This window comes from Sordaria macrospora, chromosome 2, assembly GCF_033870435.1.
Source record: "Sordaria macrospora chromosome 2, complete sequence".
Taxonomy (NCBI): Eukaryota; Fungi; Ascomycota; class Sordariomycetes; order Sordariales; family Sordariaceae; genus Sordaria; species Sordaria macrospora.
In genome coordinates this window covers 2,936,635-2,955,852 of record NC_089372.1, presented here as the reverse complement: position 1 = coordinate 2,955,852, position 19,218 = coordinate 2,936,635, and the positions used below count along the sequence as shown (strand labels likewise).

General features: G+C 52.7%; 5 protein-coding genes across 5 annotated transcripts; 1 reads left to right on the top strand and 4 right to left on the bottom strand.

Moving 5' to 3' along the window:
- Window positions 1-81: 81 nt before the first annotated feature.
- On the bottom strand, window positions 82-2,834 carry SMAC4_03963 (uncharacterized protein). Its single transcript, XM_066090028.1, has 2 exons — window positions 2,098-2,834; window positions 82-2,023 (listed from the first exon to the last, which is right to left on the bottom strand). Exons 1-2 carry the CDS (start codon window positions 2,315-2,317, stop codon window positions 345-347), a joined length of 1,899 nt encoding a protein of 632 aa, XP_065946113.1. The 5' UTR covers window positions 2,318-2,834; the 3' UTR covers window positions 82-344.
- A 1,392-nt stretch (window positions 2,835-4,226) lies between these two features.
- SMAC4_03964 (uncharacterized protein) lies at window positions 4,227-6,097 on the top strand. The gene is made up of 2 exons (XM_003348070.2): window positions 4,227-4,624; window positions 4,698-6,097. Exons 1-2 carry the CDS (start codon window positions 4,576-4,578, stop codon window positions 5,597-5,599), a joined length of 951 nt encoding a protein of 316 aa, XP_003348118.1. The 5' UTR covers window positions 4,227-4,575; the 3' UTR covers window positions 5,600-6,097.
- Window positions 6,098-7,097: 1,000 nt separating this feature from the next.
- SMAC4_03965 (uncharacterized protein) lies at window positions 7,098-11,220 on the bottom strand. Its single transcript, XM_024655599.2, has 3 exons — window positions 9,482-11,220; window positions 9,297-9,421; window positions 7,098-9,245 (listed from the first exon to the last, which is right to left on the bottom strand). The coding sequence occupies exons 1-3, from the start codon at window positions 9,820-9,822 to the stop codon at window positions 7,873-7,875; spliced, it is 1,839 nt and encodes a 612-aa protein (XP_024511474.1). The 5' UTR covers window positions 9,823-11,220; the 3' UTR covers window positions 7,098-7,872.
- An 886-nt stretch (window positions 11,221-12,106) lies between these two features.
- SMAC4_03966 (uncharacterized protein) lies at window positions 12,107-14,904 on the bottom strand. Its single transcript, XM_003348072.2, has 3 exons — window positions 13,697-14,904; window positions 13,446-13,604; window positions 12,107-13,307 (listed from the first exon to the last, which is right to left on the bottom strand). Exons 1-3 carry the CDS (start codon window positions 14,571-14,573, stop codon window positions 12,838-12,840), a joined length of 1,506 nt encoding a protein of 501 aa, XP_003348120.1. The 5' UTR covers window positions 14,574-14,904; the 3' UTR covers window positions 12,107-12,837.
- Window positions 14,905-15,540: 636 nt separating this feature from the next.
- On the bottom strand, window positions 15,541-18,637 carry SMAC4_03967 (uncharacterized protein). The gene is made up of 3 exons (XM_003348073.3): window positions 18,417-18,637; window positions 17,106-17,981; window positions 15,541-17,034 (listed from the first exon to the last, which is right to left on the bottom strand). The coding sequence occupies exons 2-3, from the start codon at window positions 17,437-17,439 to the stop codon at window positions 15,911-15,913; spliced, it is 1,458 nt and encodes a 485-aa protein (XP_003348121.2). The 5' UTR covers window positions 17,440-17,981; window positions 18,417-18,637; the 3' UTR covers window positions 15,541-15,910.
- Between the last annotated feature and the right edge of the window lie 581 nt (window positions 18,638-19,218).

Genomic DNA, 19,218 nt, shown 5'->3' with positions numbered 1-19,218 from the left:
ATATATTTTGCTTGCTCAATACAAGATAAAACCTGCCTCATTCACCTACGACTTGATATTAAGCTTTTTTTTTTGACAGTTCAAGCACTTGTTTGTTTGGTGTAGGTAGGGAACCAAGAAATATGATATGGTATGTTTCGCTCAAGGCCGCCAAATGGGAGAAAAAGTAAGCTATAGATTGGATATAAAACAGACTATGCCAACCGGTACTAGTAGGCCGAAACAAACGCCTTGCTCGCCCAATTAATCAAAGGAAAAAAACTCAACCCGCCCTATCCCACCAGCCAAGGTAGGGCAAGCAGGTAAGGAAAGTAAGTCAGAAGAGAAAGAACCAGAAATTAAAATCAATCCACACCATCATCATTCGACCTCCTCTCCCCATTCCCATTCCTCGCCTCCCCAGCGTGACCACCACCGCCAAAGCCCCCTTGAGGACTAATAGGACTAATAGGACTCCTGGAACCCCCGGGACGTCCATGCGCAAGCAATCCTACGCCGCTGGCGCTGGCACCGGCGGAGCGACCCCATCTCCCATTCGTCACCACGTTCAGGGCGTTTTGCTCCGCTTCTTCCTGCTTTCGGCCAGCATCTTGGAAGTAGTCATCGTCGTCATCATCGTCGAGGTCGACTTCGTCTTCTACTAACAGAGTACGGCCTGCTGGACTGAGTCTGCTCATAGCGACGTCGTGTTTGCCGTATATTACTGGTTCATCGTCGACGTACATGTTCGGGTCGCGGCCTAGGATTCGATCGGCTTTGCTCGGTGCTCGTCGCGAAGGGGTGAATGATGGGCTGGTGGAACAGGCATTGCTGCGTTGTGTCTGTGGCTGTTGCTGGGAGGGCGACAAGTAGTGACGGCTTGCACCCCCTTGAAGTTGTTGTTGTTGTTGTTGTTGCTGTTGGTATGTGGGCGTATATACGGGCGTGATATCGTTGTTGTCTGCCGGGCCCCATCCGGCTTGTCGCTCCCGCTGCCGTTGCTCTTCGCGCTCCCGAGCGATGCGATCGCGGGCCTCGAGCCATTTCGGGTTCGGCTCCCAGCTCCATCCGTCGCCGAGAGTGGTGCATACGGGGAAGGGCCATAGCCAGGCGCTAGTTCCAAAGAGATGGAGCAGGTTGCGCCGCCACCCGAGATCAAAAGCATGCGGCAGCTTGGTCGAGTCCTGCTCGTCCAAGTATTCTTCGTAACGTTTGCGCGCGCGGATGCGCTCCATCTCGTCATAGGTGAAGCGGCGGGAGCCGGCCTGGAGTTCGGGGTTGTGCTGGGCGGTCGTATCGTTTTGTAGTGATGAGCCCGAAGGAGTCGTGATGCGTCGCAGCTCTTCACCTTCCTCTGGCCTTGTGACCCCTGGGATGGCGTTTTGGTGGATATCCAATAGTTGCTGTCCATACTTGGGAAGCGCAACACCTTGGCCGGGCGTATGCTGGTTGACATAGGTCCTTTGCATTGATTCGCGCAGCGGAGAGAGATATCGTGTCTTCTCCAAGCATTCGATGGTGGTCTGTCCGCGGGAGGCAAGGTAAATATGCCACCCGCAGAAAGCGGTAAGGACGATACCGATGATCCCGGATATGACGGAAAGCATGATATAGTTGACGGGCATGAGGGTTTCGACGTAGGTCGTATTGCTCATAATCTCCTCCCATACCCACGCCCCCGATCCGGCAAAGCTGACCCAGCAGAAGATCGAAGTATAGGAGAGAAACAGCAAAAAGGCCTTGTGGTTGCGCAGGCCAACGCAGGTTGCAAGCCATGGGCAGTGGTGGTCCATTTTCAGGACGCAGCGGCGGCATGTCGAGCAGTGATGAGCGCGGTCAGGCTTTCGTGCCTGGCACTTCTTGCAAAATCGGAATTCGCCATTGGACTTGACGGTAAATGAGGTGGCAGTAGGGGGTGCCTGTGTAGGGAGGGTGCTGTAGCCATGGTCATTGGTAGTGCTCCCTGGCGAAGTGAAGACGGCATATGTATAGCACCAGTTGGCCAAGAGGTATAGAATGACGGCGACGAAGCCATAGGACTTGCCTGCGCGGAAGAAAACAATATGGTCAGCATGACGCACCAGCGATGTTGAGACGGGAGGAGGGGGGTCGACCTACCTAGCCAAGTAACGCCAGATGGGGTCGTACTAAGCGAGACATCCACATAAACGGCCCAACTTGTTATACTGTAAACGAAGGCGAGGGGAAAGTAGGTGACGCATGTGCAGCAGTAGCGCTCGAGTTTCCTGGCCCAGCGGCGCGCCATGTTGGGTGGCAAGGAAGAAGGGGGATCGAGGGCGGTCGAGGTGGAAGACGTTCTGTATGGCGTCGCGTCCATCAAGGATCATGTCTCTGTGAGACACAGTCGCGATCTTTTGGGTTGTACAATAAATGAGGGGCCCGAAAGTTTGGGCTATTGGATAGAATGATTGCCGGATGAACCGTGGTCGGGTCGTTCGTTAAAGTAAGCTCGCTTCGAGGCTCGGGGGTATGGAGGCCGTGGTCGCGAATCGAGGCTATCGCCGGTCCATCGTCAGGGGATATCAAGATGCGAATCTGCAGTGTCCAGGCTCTGGTGGCGCGGACAGGATGGACGGGGAAAACGTGGGAAATGGGGGAGCGCAAGAGGCTGCCTCGGAAAAAGATTGAAGAAAGTGAAGTTGGCGGAGGTGGGTGGATGTTGTCGAAAGTCGAAACATCGGTGGCCCAGGGACTCCCGGAATGGCAAACAGCCATGCAGGGGGGCGCCTCCATCCGCAATCAGCCTCAACAGGGGCCCTCACAACCAATCAGGATAAGCGCTGCTGTTGGTTCTCGAAGTCGAAGCAAAAGAACCCTTGTGACATCCATGCTCGTTGGTGTTGGAAATGGGATGCTGTTGCATTCTGATGTCGATGTCCCGAACGTTGGCGAACTGCGGCTATCATCACGTTTCAACAAGGAATGAAGACAACGACGTTGGTGTGCCATGTCGTAGGTAGGACCGGCCTCCGGGTCACCAATTACTATACTACGTACAAAGAATCAGCTTTCGGGAGCTTCATGTCCCAGCTGCTCATTTCTTCCATTTAATCCTAGGCCAATCATGCGAACGGATGAAATGAGTTACAGGACCAACATTTCTTGATTACTAACGTGCCCGAGTTCACATGGAAGCTTTGGATGACCGGCTTGTCAGGGGTAAGTTGGCAGTTGCAGCGATCCACTGTAAATTAAACGGTGGGGTGTCCCATCAAAGCGACAGGCGTCGAATTTCCTTTATTTTTGGCCTTGTGGGCGGATGTGTAAAGCATCACGATCATTGTGATCCAGTGTCCCTCTATTTGAAGCTTAAAGTGCCGTTCGTTAAGCCCGCTGTTGGACGATGCCGTAGCACCTACACTAAAAACGGAAGTGTTTTGTAATAATGAAGTATTCGTGGCAGAACGCTCTGCATAAGTACCGTTCCTGCCTGCAGACAGCCCGCAGCGCACCGCTGATGATGTCGTCCGGTACCGTATAATTCCGCGAAACGTATTTTGGGGCCTTCTAAGATAACCCTCACAAGCAGCTATAATGCACAAGCATACTGCAACATTCATGCCCACCAGATTTTCTATGTACGACGGTGATTCTGAATGTCCCCACCCTCCAGCTCTCTGCCCTTGATGGTTGAAAAAGGCATGGTATTAGAAGAATCGAGTTTACACTGCTCCGGGCTCTCTGGCTGTATCCCCCACTCTTTTCTGCGGGCAAAAAAAGCACATATTCGAGCAGTATGCTTGCGTTTTCTGCTTGCTTTGTCACAACCCTCAAAATACATTTCGCGGAATTCTACGGTACCTTACTCCGCCAACGGCGCTCCACTGAAACCCCGCCCGGGAGCTCGCTAGGCGGTCGGGCTAGCGGTCCCGGCAACGGCCCGGTGCAGTTCAGTCCCAGGTCCGTCTCGGGTTCCTGAACTTCTTCTCTCCAGTTTGAGAGTCTCTTCTGCACGGTCAGGCCTGCTGTTTTCCTACCCAAAATACTTTGGAATGGCACGACAAGATGGGGACATCAATGCCTGGATCTGAGCCTGAGGAAGCTGGCCTGGTCGCCATCAGGGCATGGAACGCGGCCCCTGAATGCGGGGGAGCTTGGAGCTGAGTTGACATGACAGCTGCTGCTACGTAATTGCAAGGTGTCCAGTCAGCTGTGCCGCCCAGCCATGCACAGCGCTCCTCACCACTTGCTACAGTGACCGCAGTTGCAAACCGCAACCGCAACCGGTCATCTTCAGGTTTCCTTCGCCATCAACACCACTCTTTAACATCTGCATCCAGATAACCTCCATCACATATACCTTGAATACACCTGGATCTTGCGCATTTTATGTGACATTATTTCAAAATACCCTCGGTCTCGAAGAGCACCATAATCGTTAGATCTATATACAAGAAAGCAGTCCTGATTTCCATCCACAGCCACAACCCATTGAGGCCTTGCACGATAGCTCTACCACCAAGAACTGCCCGCTGCTGTAGGCAGTTGCACGAGTTCCGGAGGACCCAATACTCGACCATCTCAGGATTTAAAAACATCGTTTAGCATCAAAGGAAGAGCGGAAGCACCAGCAAAATGTCAACTCCGAAGTTCAACTCCAAATCGCCCACCATCCGTCGTATCCGTAAGTTTCTCCATCATCAAGTCCCTGTTTTGCTGCCAGACTACAGGACTAACATTCGCTTGACCCATCACAGTCCGCGAAGCCCAAGAAATATCCGCTTCGCCCTCATCCGATTACACAGCCACCCCGCTCGAATCCGACCTGTTCGAGTGGCACTTTACCCTTCGCGGGCCCCCTAATTCGGTCTACGCCGACGGCATCTACCACGGCCGCATCGTTCTCCCACAAGCCTACCCGCTACGACCTCCATCCTTCCGCTTCGTCACACCTTCCGGGCGTTTCGAAGCCAACCGCGAGATTTGTCTTTCCATCAGTGGCCACCACGAAGAGACATGGCAGCCCGCCTGGGGAGTACGCACTGCGCTGGTCGCATTACGTTCCTTCATGGAGACAGACCCCAAGGGACAGCTGGGCGGTCTGGACGCGACCGACGATGTCCGCAGGCGCATGGCGACTGAGTCGAGGGCGTGGAAATGTCAGGCCTGCGGAAAGACGAACGAGGAGATCATTCGGGAGTGCGAAGAAGCGGCCAAGGAACATGAAGGGGAAGGGCAGACCGAGGTGGAGGTGCCGAGTGATCTGAAGATGGGTTGGCGGGACGAGATGGACAAGAACAGCAGCAATGCGGCGGCATCAGGGTCTAGGGCGCAACAAGATGAGGAGGATGCTGAAAGTGCAGAGCTGGCCGGGGGATTTGTACAGACGGTGCCTTTGCCGCCGGCGCCTCAGCCCGAGACGGCAATGACTTCATCTTCTTCCTCGATCCCAGCGCAACCCGGGCAGGGTGTGCCACAGCCGACGAGGACGATCCCTCTGCCCGCACAGTTCAATCCTCGCCCTCAGCTTATGATGCAGCACCGTCAACCACCGCAGGTCAGGGTTAGTAACGACGAGGTGACGTTCTGGATCGACCGACTGATTGTGGTTCTATCCATCGCCCTCGCTGCCATGATCCTCAAAGTCTTCCTGGCATAGGTGCCATGGTTCTCGGATTAGTACGCTGTCATCGACCTGTATCGCTACTCCGATTCATCCCTTTCTTTTGAAGGTTACACATTTGAGATTCCGGCGTTTTTGGGGGGGTCACAAGGGATATCAAGGGATTTGGAAGGGACACTTTCCCCTACCGGGAGATTGAACTTTCTCATAGCGGCACGTGGGTTTGTTGGAATACCCCACGTTTTTTTTTATATACGGAAGACGGATACATTATGGATTTTGGCATTACAACGAGGACAACGATGTTTTTTTGCGGATATATTAGGTATTCAGTTTGTCAGCAGTCATGGAAATGGATGGTGTCACACACACACCTACATCTATAACAGAGAGATAGTACGATCATCTTCAGTGCAACCATTGCTAGGTATGTATTCTAACAACGCAGATCACAAATGGAAGCACAATCACAAGACGAAGCATTTAAGCGCTATTTTTCCAATACCCTAGCACATACGACCATACCCACTGGAAAACTCGGGATCCCGTCCGCTCTCCCATAGATAAGCCAGTGAGGGCCAGACTAGTAGTTGGGTCGGTGACGACCAGCGAATCCCTGGTGTTGTATGTTTTTTTATTCTCGGTTGTTACTTTTCTTTCCCCTTTCTTCGCTACATTATTTTTTCTTTCTCATATCAATGCTTCTTCTTCCTTTTCCATTCATTCTTTGCAAAATCTTTCACTCCTTTGTATCCTCCAGCCCAATCTTTTGCTGTCGTATGTATGGCTGGAGGTGGACGTATTCGAGGTTATATCGTTGTCTAGAAGTAGTCTAGTCGTACAGATGAGATACACTGCTCTCTCTCTCGTGCGCCAGGCTTGCTCAGCTTGCTCAACTTTTCGTCGCTTACTTGTTAGATAACTTAACAACTGTCTTTGAAACATCTATAAAGAAAAAGAAATCGTGACCTTGATAGTGTGGTTGTTTGCCTGGAAGTATTGAAGAACGGCATGTCGAGAAAGCCTTCGCAGACCCATCATAGGTATTCTCGGGTGTTGAGGTTCATTAAGTTGGTCATGGTGTTGTCTCATACCTACAACTTTCATGGCAAAGTAAAAAGCGATCGGGAAGAAGGAGCATTGCGCCTAGAGAGAATGGAGCTGTCGAGTGGCCGGAGCTTAACACAACTGGCGAAGGCGGGGAGTGAATGAGTACAATGAGGGTGGAGACACTCATTCACTTCAAACTCCTGGAAGTCGCACCCTGGATGGAGATGGCCATTGTCAATCAATGGTTGAGCAACGTTAGAGGAACTGAGTGATGAGAGCCTGAGAAGAGAGGGATATGATATATTTGGACTCTATCTACCTAGTCAACTGGTCAGATGTGAATGACTTTGGTGTCTTACGTTCTGTATTATTTAACGTCATGAAACACCCGTCCATGTGTTATGTACAAGTCGAGAGAAGAGTCAATGTTGGAACGGAATTGTGAACGATGAACATGGATGATCAACTTGTGACCGACTCAAAAAGTGGTGCAATGGTGGTATTCGCTATGTACGAAATGCAATGTAAACCTCTCCATCTCTCTCTCTCTCTCTCTCTCTCTCTCTCTCTTCTCTCATTTCATCCCGACTTGAAGAAGTCTAGTTAGTTAGTCCATCTCGGAACCTCCTTTTCTTCCACTTTACTTGTAGCATCATCCGTCTGTCTGCCTGTCTGTCTGACCGTCCAGCATGCCCGCCAAATCCCGTTACCCGTCTACTCCTCGCTGTGACCTTGTGAAAGTGTGACCAAGCAAAAATAAAGCAAAAAGAATGAAATAAACCAAGGCAAATTGGTGCAATGCGCAAAAATAAAGAGCAGAATTCGAATCCCGTCCATCCATGCCATGCCGTGCCAATGCATGCTAGCGAATTCAAAACATCCCGCCTTGTCCATTCTTTCCTTACCAAAAACGCCTGTCTGGTCCGAGAAGCAAATCGACTCGCTGAAACCTCCGATACCACACACCTTATCACAAGATGAGAAAAAAAGAAAAGAAAAGAAAAAGAAAACACGTAAGAAGAGTCGCTGATGGTTGGGCTCCTCTATCTTAAGAGAGCAACATAAGATTAAAATGAAGTGTATGTCAAGCTCCAGATAATGAGAGCAATGTGAAGAAGTGGCGCGTTGTGTAGATCGCCGAGCACGCCGTAGCCAGGACGAGTGAAGGGCTGATACCTGCTCGCGCACTCTTGGGAAAATCGACGCCATCATAGCTGAGATCCTTCCACTGGTTGCGGGTTCCTTGTCCCTTCCCGTCATCATCGAATAACTCCCCAGTCACCTGAGCGTCCGCTGCCGCCTCCGTCCAAGTCGTGGATATTTTTCTTCGTGCTCTTGCCGAAAAGGTTCCAGAACCGCAAGGTCTCGTCTCCGGCACCGGTTACAACGGTCTTGCCATCCGGGCTCATGGCCAGGTACAACACCCGATAAGTGTGACCTGTTAGGCTGGCGACTTGCGTCATGGAGGGGTACTTCCAGACTACTATTTGGTTTTGGCTGTAACCGTGCGTGGAAACGATTTCGTTGGAGTTCTTGGACCAGGCAATATTGCAGACCTGGCTACCCGTGTCCACCTCGTTAAGTACCGTGCCGCGAACGGTGTCGTGAAAGATGATGCGTCTATCAGCAGTTCCGCCACCGGAAGCCAGGAGGCCGCGTTGATGTGGTGACCAGGCTATCGCCTTGACGGCTGCTGTATGGCCAGAATACTTCCATAGCGGCGTATCTGAAAGCTTATCCCACACCATCAATTTGTTGTCGTTTCCTCCACTGGCAAGTTGGCCATCGTCGCAATTCCATTTTAGACCACAAACTTCTTGCTTGTGGCCAACCAATTTCTTCAGCCACTGATCCGGGGCTCGAACGTCGCGGTGGTATATTAGACGATCCCGGGACCCTGATGTCAGGATGTGGGTGTTCCATGCCAACGCTCCCACCCTGCCAGTATGGCCCGTCATCGTCCTCAGCCTTCGTGCTTTCTCGGCATCCCAGATTTGTACCAGTCCTTTGTGAGTACCGATAGCGAGATGGGTACCCTTTTGTATCCATGAAACGCTTGCCACGGTGTCGTCTTCCAGCGTACATAGCTTGTTGACCCTGCTTGTTTGTGCATTCCACATGTAGACGCTGGATCCCAAGCCAACACCCAGGACATTGGCGCTCCCCCAGTCGACTAGATTCAAGTAGTAGTCGTCCAGCAACTCAGGAGCGTCCAACACCTTATAGGGAACCTTGCTGATCGCGCGTGGCTGCTTCCGTGGGCTCAGTAACAGTTGTTGGCTCTTATGTTTTATGGGTGAGAGACTGTAGATTTCGGCCCGGGTGTCCAGGTTAATGCCGTGCCGACTTTGTGGCGTCCTGGATGGAGTTGGATGGCCGCCAAGGCTAGCATGTCGTGGTGATAGATACGAGAACAGGTTCTTGTGAGGTGTAGAGGGGGTAAGGGTTGTTGGTGCTGCCGCGGCCGGAAGTCCATTCCGAGGAGGCGTCTGAGACCTTGTACCCTCATGTAGATAACCCCGCGATGCTCTCCTATGGTCTGGTGATAGAGACTCCGGGGCAATCTGTGGCACAGTATCCTCAAAAACTTCTTGTCGTAGCACAGTTGAGAACGTACGATTTGCTTCCTCAGCTGCGAAATTGTCAGCAAGGCACTCTAGGATAAGACCGGATCATGACTTACTTTTCTGAAAATGAAGCTCCCCTTGCGGTGTGCGCCTTTTCTGTCTGGGCGTCGCGGGAGAGCCCTCTTCATGCAAAAGACTAAAGCTGGCTTGCAAGTCTTGTCCAGACCGGGTGGGAATAAACCTGGCTAGATGTCAGAGACTCCTGAATGCGGATGAAAACCCCACCCTTAGCAAGACATACCTATCACCGTTGATGCGCTGTCGCTTCCTATGCGAAGTTGGCCCTGGTGAATTTTGGCGTTGCTGAATTTCCCGGCGCAAAGCGCTATCGACTGCTTCCACGTCCAAGTTGTTCACATGGTTCTCAGCTGTGGTTGGCGCCCGCCGTGGGTTTCTGGCAATCTCCGTCGGTGGTTCCTCGCGTGAGTTGCCTGACGATGGTGGAGGAGGGGTTTGCAATCTCGTCGACCTGGTTACTCTAGTTGTTGATGCGTGGACTGCCTGGCTGCGAGTTTCATGAGAGGACCTTTTTGTGCCGGCCGAGTGTGCGGCGCGCCCGGAGACGTCGCCGGTGGTCACCATGTTTGACTTCGAATTTCAATACTATGGTAAACCTAGTTGGAACTTGTGATGCTGATGCGACGTTGAGGAGTGGGTGAGTAGAAGACCGGGTGGCGGGTCGACTCTTGATATCTTGCGACGGCAGACTCGGGTTGGCTTCGTTTGCTTTAAAAAGAGAGGAATGCCCGAGTCGGCGGGGGCGACGACGAGGTCGTAATAAAGTTGATGCAACACGTGCCAGTTGTATCTGATCCTTTGTCTTTGGCGCACTTGTTAATGTCGTCCCAAGTCTGATGTGGTGAGAAGCCGGTGGGAAGGCAAACAGGTATGGCAAGCGGCGGTGGTGAGAACGGATCGAACAATGCGCTGCGACGAGACTGCCTGTACACTGGCGGGGCACCACTATTGCTTGGGGGAGGCAGCGGCGGCGGTTGTCGCAAGATTAAATAGTTATTCGCCGTGGTCCCGAGTGTTGTCGTCGTGAAGAGAGAGTGTGTGACTATTCCCACATGCGCGGCGCAAGAAGCTATCGATGCTTGGTTTCAATACGGGTGCACGTCAATGAGTGGTAATTCCGGGGGTGGCTTTCTTTCGTCCCTAGTATTAATTTCGGCGATCATAGGTGGGTGCGGCAAGGTTGCGCGTCGGACCGGGTTATCAACGTTGAGACGGCGACAGCATTGAAAAGTCGTGAGCGGACTCGGCGGGCGATGGACCAGAGGCAAGGTATCGGGATCAAAGGTTGGATGTTGGAACCTGGTGTCTTCTGGTGGTGGTTGTAAAGTCGAGGTAATCTCTGGAAAAGGTAGGCCCCAGGGGTGGGACGGCAGGTGGACGGGTGGGTGGGAGCAGGCGTTGATTGAGTGAGCGTCGGCTGCCCACGCCCTGCCCACTCTCCCACTCACTGACGGACTGACGGAGTCGCGGCAGCCAGTCGCGCCAGGCCACTTACTAACCTCATTAGGGAAAGCGGGCACTGCAACGGCCCTGCCGCGCACAGGCCATCAAAACATTGACCCGCCATTGCCTCCCATCCGCTCCACAAAGCCCAGCCAAACTTGCCAGACATGTCCCGGTCGGCGCTGGCCCATGGTCAAATCCAATCCATGGAATCACAAAACTCGAATCCACCCTTCTCAATTCGATGTTGTGGGAAGCCGGTGCATGCACACTCCCTTTACGTTACCAATACGATCTTGTGAAGTTTACAACTGCATATGATGTCCTGACCCTTTCCCCAAGGATCCCCTCCTCCCCTCCCCCAGCCAGGAGCAAGAATGCTGACATCAAAGCCAACATCAATCACATGGGCCCAAGGACTCGTGTTACCGACACAGGTAAACCGCAAAACTGGTGATGCGATACTGCAGATGTTGGTTTGGTTATCTATTTTCAGTTTTCACTCCCCGCGCTCGCCGCGCTACCATCTGCCATATGATGTGGGGTGATTCCTCAAAAAACACATGGAGTCTCCCGTCGGTTGATCGGACTGAAGTGCGTGCAGTGAGGTGTGATGCGGCAGAACCCGTCGTCTTTTTGCCCGTTTCGTTTGTAAGTAGTAGCCAGAGACGGCAACATTGGACCAATCCACATAACTTGTCCTCCACAGCCGCCTCTTATTCGTTTATTGCCCTTCGGGGATGAAGAGAATGTAGATTTTAAGAGTCACTCAAGTCTCTTTCATAAGCGGTGAGGATGATGGCAAACCTAGTACACTGCATATCGTCCTTCCGTTTCTCTTTTCTCGTCTTCTCGCGATTGTTTGTTGTTGTTGTCTTTGTTGTTTTCATACCATAGGCCCAAAGCCAACGGTCCACAAAACGGAAGTCAACCACAAATGCAGGCCCTCGTCCATCCCTTCGCTGGTTCGGTCCCGTCTCCAGTGCATTTGGCCATGCCTCCTCCTGCACCGGCACTGCAGACATGCCGCTGTTTGTTTTGTTTTTATGTACCAGCATCGGTTCTTTTGAGTGCAAGGGGCAGGGGTAACACAACGCGTTTGACTGGTGTTGTTGAAGACTCCCGACTGGCTGCTTTTTTATTCCTAGTGTCAACCAAGTTGTCAACCTGTCATGAGGTTCACTGCCACAGGGAGACGAAGTTCCCGCCTTGTCGCTGGAGATTATTCCAAGTTACAAGCGGGGCCGCCGTAAACCATATCCGCAGGGCGGACCACACTGCAGCCGACCCCACCAGGGCAGACAGGGAGCCACTTTTAAACCGCGTTTAATGGTGGTTCGAGCGCGTCTTTTCGCGTTTAGAACGCGTTTGTGGAAACCAACGTCAGCGTGTGAAATCGAAGTCAACAGCATCGAATGCATGCTTGCTTCCCGGAAAGAGACAGAGGCCAGACTCGCCCCGGCACTTCTTCTGTTACTACCATACCTTCCGTACGGGTGCATTACCAAGTACACTTTGGTACCATTATTACCATTCGACGTTCGAAAACGGATTGGGACAAGTTCAGAATCCGAGATCTAGACAATGCCACTTTCCAAAAGTCAAGGGACCGAAACACTTGGAACGTTTTCTGTTACTATTTCCAGCTCGTTTCTTGATATGCGTTCTAGACAGATTGAAAGACGAACGGTAACTGCAGCCCTTTATCTGCTCACAACTTAACAACGGTAGGCCTCCCCCGCCTGTTGATACGTATCGTTTAAACCCCACCAGTCGTCTTCACTGAATTACTCCAGCATTGGCGAGTGACATCAGAGAGCATGGATTGAGCGTGCTGATTTCTACCCCACGCTTTAGGCTTTAGGCCCAAGGGTGAGATGAGATGCCGATTTCGAAGTTTGATACAGGCATACAGCTACCAGTCAACTTATATACACCACTGAGTTTCTTCAACTGCATAAAAACGTGTTTGTGGTTTTGACGACCGGTAAAGTGGTCAATTTTGGCAAGAAAAATACAGGCGCTGAGAAGAGAAGAAACCCAAGATTGAAATATACTGTACATGCTAACCTTACCCTCGCCCAGGGCCGTGTTTTCCCATTACCTTACCTTTCCTTGACCACCACCTCCACTTTCTCAATCCCCATCCCGAACCAGCATGCTAACACTCTCCCCAAACACGATCCTCCTAATCGCCTCCGCAAAAAAGGGTGCAATATCCAACACCTCCAACTTGCCACAAACCACTCGCGGGTCCGCATCATTCTTATTCTTGTCTACCTGCTCTTTCTTCCCTCCAGGTTCAGCTGCCCCGAACGCTTCAAGATGCCGATCCTGTGCCACCGTGTTCGTCACCACCACCCGATCCAGCGCCGACGCATTAATCCTCTGTATCGCGTCACTGCTAAACACGCCGTGCGTGATGAGCGCAATCACTTGGACGGCCCCCTCGCGCTTGAGTAGCTTGGCCGCGCGCGTGATGGTGTTGCCCGTATCGGCGAGGTCATCGACCATGATGCAGACGCGGCCAGCCACGTTTCCGACGAGCATCATTGTTGGGTAGTTTGGTTGATTTTGCCGGGGTGGCATGGACGGCGGGCGTCGATCTACCGGGACAAGAAAAAAGAGTGTCAGTGTCGTTTGCCTTGTTATGAAGAGGCGAGTCTGGATGTGGCTCGGTGCAGCAGTGATGAAAGGACTTAGGGATGTGAGCTTTCGATTCCTTCTCTCACAGAAATACTCACCTTTATGGACGAGAGCGAATCCTAGACCTAGACTGTCAGCGATGGCGGCGGCGCGTTTAGCCCCGCCGGCGTCCGGGCTGACTACCACGGCTTCCTTGTAGTTCTCGATGTGGTGTTGGATATACCGCTTCAGAATAGGTTTGGCGACGAGGTTATCGACTGCAATGACCGAAAGTTAGACGGGTGTTTACTTTCCCTTGCCCGACTTTGGAAGGGAAGATGCAGGAGGAGGGCTGCGACATGAAACTCACCGGGAATATCGAAGAACCCCTGGTAACTGCTCTCATGCAAGTCGCACGTAACAATCCGATCCGCTCCCGCACACGTCAACAGATCCGCAATCAACGATCCCGCCTGCGCCATCATCGGCTTGAACCCGGCCTTCTGTTGGAACGCCATCGCCATGGTCGGGTTCTCGTAGTCGTGCGTGGTGAACCTGTCGTTGGCTTTTTGTTGAAGGGGCTGCTTCTCTCCCAACGACTTGTTACCATCATCGCTGGCTGGTCCCGTCACCGTCACTGTAGCTGGAGCCTTAACCATGTCACGGATGTCGATACCACAGGTGATGCTATTGTTGGACAGACCATTGATTAGCTTAGACATGCCGTTAGTCAGTCCAGCAGTCCGTGGGATATGTACGGCCGGTGTAGGCGGGACGCTTTCGAACGTGTAAGAGACACCGCCCGGGCCTTCAGTTGCTGTCATGGACGATTCTCGATTTCTAGACACCAGCGGCGCCCCAGTCCTGGCGTAAGGCAGGTCCGGCTGGCGGGAGTAAGGGAAGAATGGCAGGACGGCGATGACCCTGCGAGCCGATCCCGTCTTGCAGGCCGATATCATGATGCAGAGTTCGATGAAGTAGTCGTTGACGGTGACATGACCTGTGGCTCCTGTAGCCGAAGAGCATCTATCGTTGTCGTTGACCGCGTTTCTGTCGGTTCCCACCCCAAACGACTGGATGATGTAGACGTCCTTCCCACGTATTGAGTCCCTAATCTCGCAACGTGTCTCGCCCGACGAGAACTTCTCCAGCACGCGGTTTGCCGGCGGAAGCCCTAGGTAGGTGCAGACACTGTCGACGAATTTCGGATGTGAGTTACCGCTTAGGACAACGACGTTGCGGACCATGACTGCTGGCTTGCTCTCTGTCTCTCTCTCGGTATACGTGCGTGAACCTCAAATATTTCGAAACACAACGGGATGGCGCTGGCTAGTACCAGCTTCGTTGCCGTTGAAATTTCTACTTGCTTGCCGCTCAGTCACCTTCCCGGACTTCTCCCCTCGTTCCAGTCACGATTGCCTCCTTGGAGAACTGCAGTCATTCATGGATGGAAAAGGACCGTAGATGCAAACAGTGAAGACGTGATTAGGTTTGTAGAAAAGGGATAAGAAAAAGGAGGAAAGGCAAGCTCAGGAGGAAAAAAGAGGGAAAAGAAAAGGTCAGGTATCAAGCCATTGGGGAGAAGGGGGGAAAGTTGGGAGTCAAGTATCTTTCGACACCACCTCCAACACCTCCAAGTCGGATGGCTCATCAAGGTTCCCCGACCTCCCAAGCCGGGTTGCTGTCGTTACACGGAAGGCGGCATGGCCGGCTAGTACGATAACTTGGAGCAATCGGATGTTCCGCCTTCCAAAGTCCCTTCCATATCTTCATTCTGCTAATCTTGATGCTTGAGAACGGGAGGAAAGACCGGACGGATGCTGGGTTGTACCGAGACATACATGATATAAACATCCCCTACGACGTGCTTGCGAAGTGGAATCATCAATTATCGATGTTTCATCCGAAATCCCAGCAACAATGATGCGCAGCTCGTGATAGCACATGTGAAGTTCAGCGAATCACCGAGTGGGATTGGGTGAGCTGAACCCTGGGTGGGAAGATTGGAAGGCGGGGAGATAAGACATGAACGGGAAGGATGGGATGCCGCCGAAACCATGACAATATTGACCTTGGGTCGAATAAGGAAAGCCGTGACTTACACGCTGGTCGCACGAGGGCACTCCGTACATTTCACCTACCTCGTGACACTTTCAGCATGACACAGTTATAGAAGCGCAATCACCTCCTCGTTACATAATTCCTGCCATATTCAACGTCCACCTGCATTGTGTTCATCACAATGGAAATTCAAAGGTCAAAGGTCGATGGGGGCCAACGCATTCATATTCCTCTAATGTCTAAACCCAACTGCTGTTTTGCATCCAATAATCTCTAACCACGTTTTTGTTTTGTAACCCTGAGGTTGATCCAACACTGCGCTCCATCTTTTCCTAGGCCCCCTTTTTGTCGATAATCCAAAATGCAAAGCAAATTCTATAACAAAGGGGGCCCAAACGAGCCAACGAAAGAAATTCAACTTGTTTTGCATGAACTTCCACCTGCGCAAATAACAACAACAGCACACATCTCCCCCTATCCAAGGAACCTCGAATGGGCCTTATCTGTTATGCAAGGCTGCACCTTACAATTCCATGAGAGCCAGGGCACCAGGCTCGCTGCAGACGTAGATGACATCATGCTCGTTGGAGAAACCGTTGAAGGTGGTGGCCGAGCACTTGGTGTAGGCACCCATATCCTCAAAGTACAGCCAGTCGCCAACATCGAGAATCTCGCGGAAGCGGATGCTCTCGGTGATGCGATCAATGCCGTCGCAAGTGGGACCCCAGATGCTGTACTCAATGGCGTCCTCCGAAGCAGACTCGTGAGCAGCAACAGAGTCGTACATGGTACGGCCGCCAGCACGGAGGATCTTGGCCACGGGGTGCTGGTGATCGAACATGATGCTGCTGAAGTTTCCGTACAGACCATCGTTGACATAGACCATGTAGCTGGCGTCGCCGTTGTTCATCGATCCGTCGTCGCTCATGGAAGAAGAGGAGTCGGAGACCGAGACAGCAGAGCCGTCCTGAATAGTGCGGCGAGCAATGATGTTGCAGGCAAGGGTGAATGCCGAGGAAGCGTAGTAGCGACCAGGCTCAGCGATGAGGTTGACGCCGGTATGGGCCGGGAAGTACTCATCGAGGGCAGCGCGCAAGACGCTGGCCATCTGCTCGAAAGTATCGTCGCTGCAGAAGCCTCCACCCACATCAAGAGTCTTGAGATTGTAGCCATAAGCAGCGGCCTGCTGGAAGACGACATGAGCGTCCTGGACAGCCTTCAAGAAAGCAGTGGGATCAGAGGCGCCAGAGCCAACGTGGAAGCTGACGCCAACCACGCTGAGACCCAGCTGGCGGGCAAGGCCCAAGAGACCGTCGGTGGAGTCGAGGGAAGCGCCGAACTTCAGACTGAGACGGCAAAGGGACGAAGAATCGTCGGTAAGGATGCGGAGGAAGAGCTCGGCGTCGGGATACAAGCGCGCAATCTTGCGCAGCTCATCGGCGTTATCGAAGGTCATCTGGCGCACGCCCTGCTGGGCGACATAGCGCACGTAGGAGTTGGTCTTGCACGGCTGTGCATAGATAATGCGAGAGGGATCGACGCCCATGCGGAGAACTTGCTCAATCTCGGCCTTGGAGGCACAGTCGAAGCCGGTGCCGAGAGCGGCCAAAAGCCGCAAGAGCCTGTCGTCGGGGTTGCACTTGACAGCTGGAAAAAAAATCATCAAAGTCAGCAAGTTGATTCCTCGATACGGAGCCCAAGTAAGTGGAAATACTCACCATAGAACGGCTTGACGCGGGGAAGGTTCAACTTCCAGCGGAGGTGCTGGCGGTAGACCTCGCCGAGATCGGCGACAAAGAAGGTGTCCTCATCGCCGGGCTCGCAGAACTCGTAGTCAATGCTCTCCACACGCTGGCGGAGGGCATCGCCAATCAGTTGTTTGGCGACTAACTTGCCATTGGCAAGGCCGCGGAGGTAATCATCGTGCTTCAAGGAGCCATTTTTGATGATGTTCAAACTGTCGGTTTGACACTTTGAAAAGACATGATTGTTTGTATAATCGATGAAATCGATAGTGCCCATGCGGTCGGAGACAACAGTCGGCATAACCATATCCCAAGATTTAACTGGGGGGATAAGATCGAGAGTTGGTAGTGGAGTTTTGCGAGGTTTCGGAGGTTCCCGGTAGGAGGGGGGAGTTTGTGCTTGTTGGTTGTTGTTGGTTTTAGATTTGTTGTGTAGTTAATGTGTCTTTGTCAAAAGGAGCAACAGGTGCTTCTCGAAAATTGGTTTTAGGGGGGTCGGTGTCGGTACGAGACTGATCCCTGAGCGATCTGACGAGGCCTCCTCGACTCTTCCTCCGTTAGAGGAAGAACCGCAGAACTCGTCCTATGCGGCAGCTGACGGTTGGGACTGTATTCAGGTCCTTGGTTGGGAGAGAGGTCGAAAAAGAAAGCGTCGAGCTTCTTAGAGACCCTCAGGAGCGGATGGGGGAGGTACGACGTTGATGATGTGGAAGGTCTTTCTGAGGCTGAAATCTTGGTCCGAGACGAGCTTTACGGCCGAGGAAGCCGTGTTATATAGGGTTGCCTTTGAGAAGACCAAAGGCAGTCAAGGGAGGTGGATGCTATGGCGACGACGACGACGTGTCCGTCCTGATAATGGGCGTAATATGTTAGCAACTTGACCGTGACCAAGTCGTGGAGAGGCAGAGAGAAAGCTGGGCAAAGAGGGTGAAGAATCTGTGAAGAATGTGTGCAGAGTTGTGTTGGACTTGGAGGTTGGGAGTTGTGATGATCCCTCCACACTATGATGACACTGGGATGTAGGTAGTCTGGGACGCAGACTCCGAGTCGGGTAGTCGGCCAAGCCAGCCTTTTTGAGCAGTCCGCGACAGGTCGGGTTTGCCACATGGAAGAGCTCCCCACTCTACGGGGCGCAGACCCAGAGAAAGCCGGGAGAGCTTCCATCCCGACTCTTTGGAGCACACATGTGATCCGGGTCGGGTGTGGCTGGATATCAGAGGGTAGAGCATTCGAGAATCATGGGATGGAATTGGAAGCACACCGCCGTCACCGTCATTGACTTACCCGTTATCGCGCAAGAAAGCAAGCTGTGGACTGGATAGAGTGTCTGGAATGAAGGGGGCTACGTGTGTAGTTGCAATGGTTGCAGATGAGGAAGAGGGAAGAGGAGAGAAGAGAAGGAAAGAGAGGAAAAGTGTCAAAACGGTTGCGTGGAGGAGGGGAGGTTAAAAGAATCAGGCGTCAGGGGGGTGGAGGAGGGCGGGGGGTCTTGGACTCGGCGGGCCGGGGCGGGAGGTCAACGATTTCTTTCTGCTGCTGATTGTGAGTTGCCGAGTGCGCTCGTTTTTTTGTCGAGTGGAGGGGCCCAGGCTCAATTCAACCGCTGGACAATGCCAATGTGCAGCAGGCGGACCTCGAGGTGGGGAGACACAAGATGGAACCTCAAAAAGCCTGCTGTGGTCAAGGCAAAGGAGCGGGAAGAGGGCAATTGGCAGGGCACGGGGCATCTCTGGCACTGCGTGAAGGAAAGCGAGACCAGCAGGCCGGAGGCTGTGCTCCTCATCCTGCTGGCAAAACTTTTTTTTCTTGATTTCCGCCCACAAAAAAAGGGACATCGCCCTGGTGTGGTCTAGTCGCCTAGGACGCCGGCGGAGCCCCCGTCGTCCAGCCCCGGCCGCCATCTCGATCGTTTTCCATTTCGTGTTTTTTTCTCCAACGAAGAATCAGAAAAAAATCCAATCGGCGCTGCAGAATTTACCCTAACCACGTATGGCACCTGGTGCTACCCAGCTAGCCGCAGAAGGCAGCAGAGAAGCCAGAGAACATGGCAGGGGTCCCACCTTTTGCTGCCCGCAACCTCTCGTAA

Bases quoted from the DNA above. Each gene is read 5' to 3' on its own strand.
- SMAC4_03963 (XM_066090028.1), bottom strand. From the start codon at position 2,317: ATGGACGCGACGCCATACAGAACGTCTTCCACCTCGACCGCCCTCGAT. The intron at 2,024-2,097 runs GTAGGTCGACCC...TCTTCCGCGCAG, and splicing joins ATCTGGCGTTACTTGGCTAG to GCAAGTCCTATGGCTTCGTC.
- SMAC4_03964 (XM_003348070.2), top strand. From the start codon at position 4,576: ATGTCAACTCCGAAGTTCAACTCCAAATCGCCCACCATCCGTCGTATC. The intron at 4,625-4,697 runs GTAAGTTTCTCC...GACCCATCACAG, and splicing joins GCCCACCATCCGTCGTATCC to TCCGCGAAGCCCAAGAAATA.
- SMAC4_03965 (XM_024655599.2), bottom strand. From the start codon at position 9,822: ATGGTGACCACCGGCGACGTCTCCGGGCGCGCCGCACACTCGGCCGGC. The intron at 9,422-9,481 runs GTATGTCTTGCT...ACATCTAGCCAG, and splicing joins CAGCGCATCAACGGTGATAG to GTTTATTCCCACCCGGTCTG. The intron at 9,246-9,296 runs GTAAGTCATGAT...ACAATTTCGCAG, and splicing joins GGAGCTTCATTTTCAGAAAA to CTGAGGAAGCAAATCGTACG.
- SMAC4_03966 (XM_003348072.2), bottom strand. From the start codon at position 14,573: ATGGTCCGCAACGTCGTTGTCCTAAGCGGTAACTCACATCCGAAATTC. The intron at 13,605-13,696 runs GTGAGTTTCATG...CGGTCATTGCAG, and splicing joins GGGGTTCTTCGATATTCCCG to TCGATAACCTCGTCGCCAAA. The intron at 13,308-13,445 runs GTGAGTATTTCT...TTGTCCCGGTAG, and splicing joins ATTCGCTCTCGTCCATAAAG to ATCGACGCCCGCCGTCCATG.
- SMAC4_03967 (XM_003348073.3), bottom strand. From the start codon at position 17,439: ATGGTTATGCCGACTGTTGTCTCCGACCGCATGGGCACTATCGATTTC. The intron at 17,035-17,105 runs GTGAGTATTTCC...TTTTTTTTCCAG, and splicing joins CCGCGTCAAGCCGTTCTATG to CTGTCAAGTGCAACCCCGAC.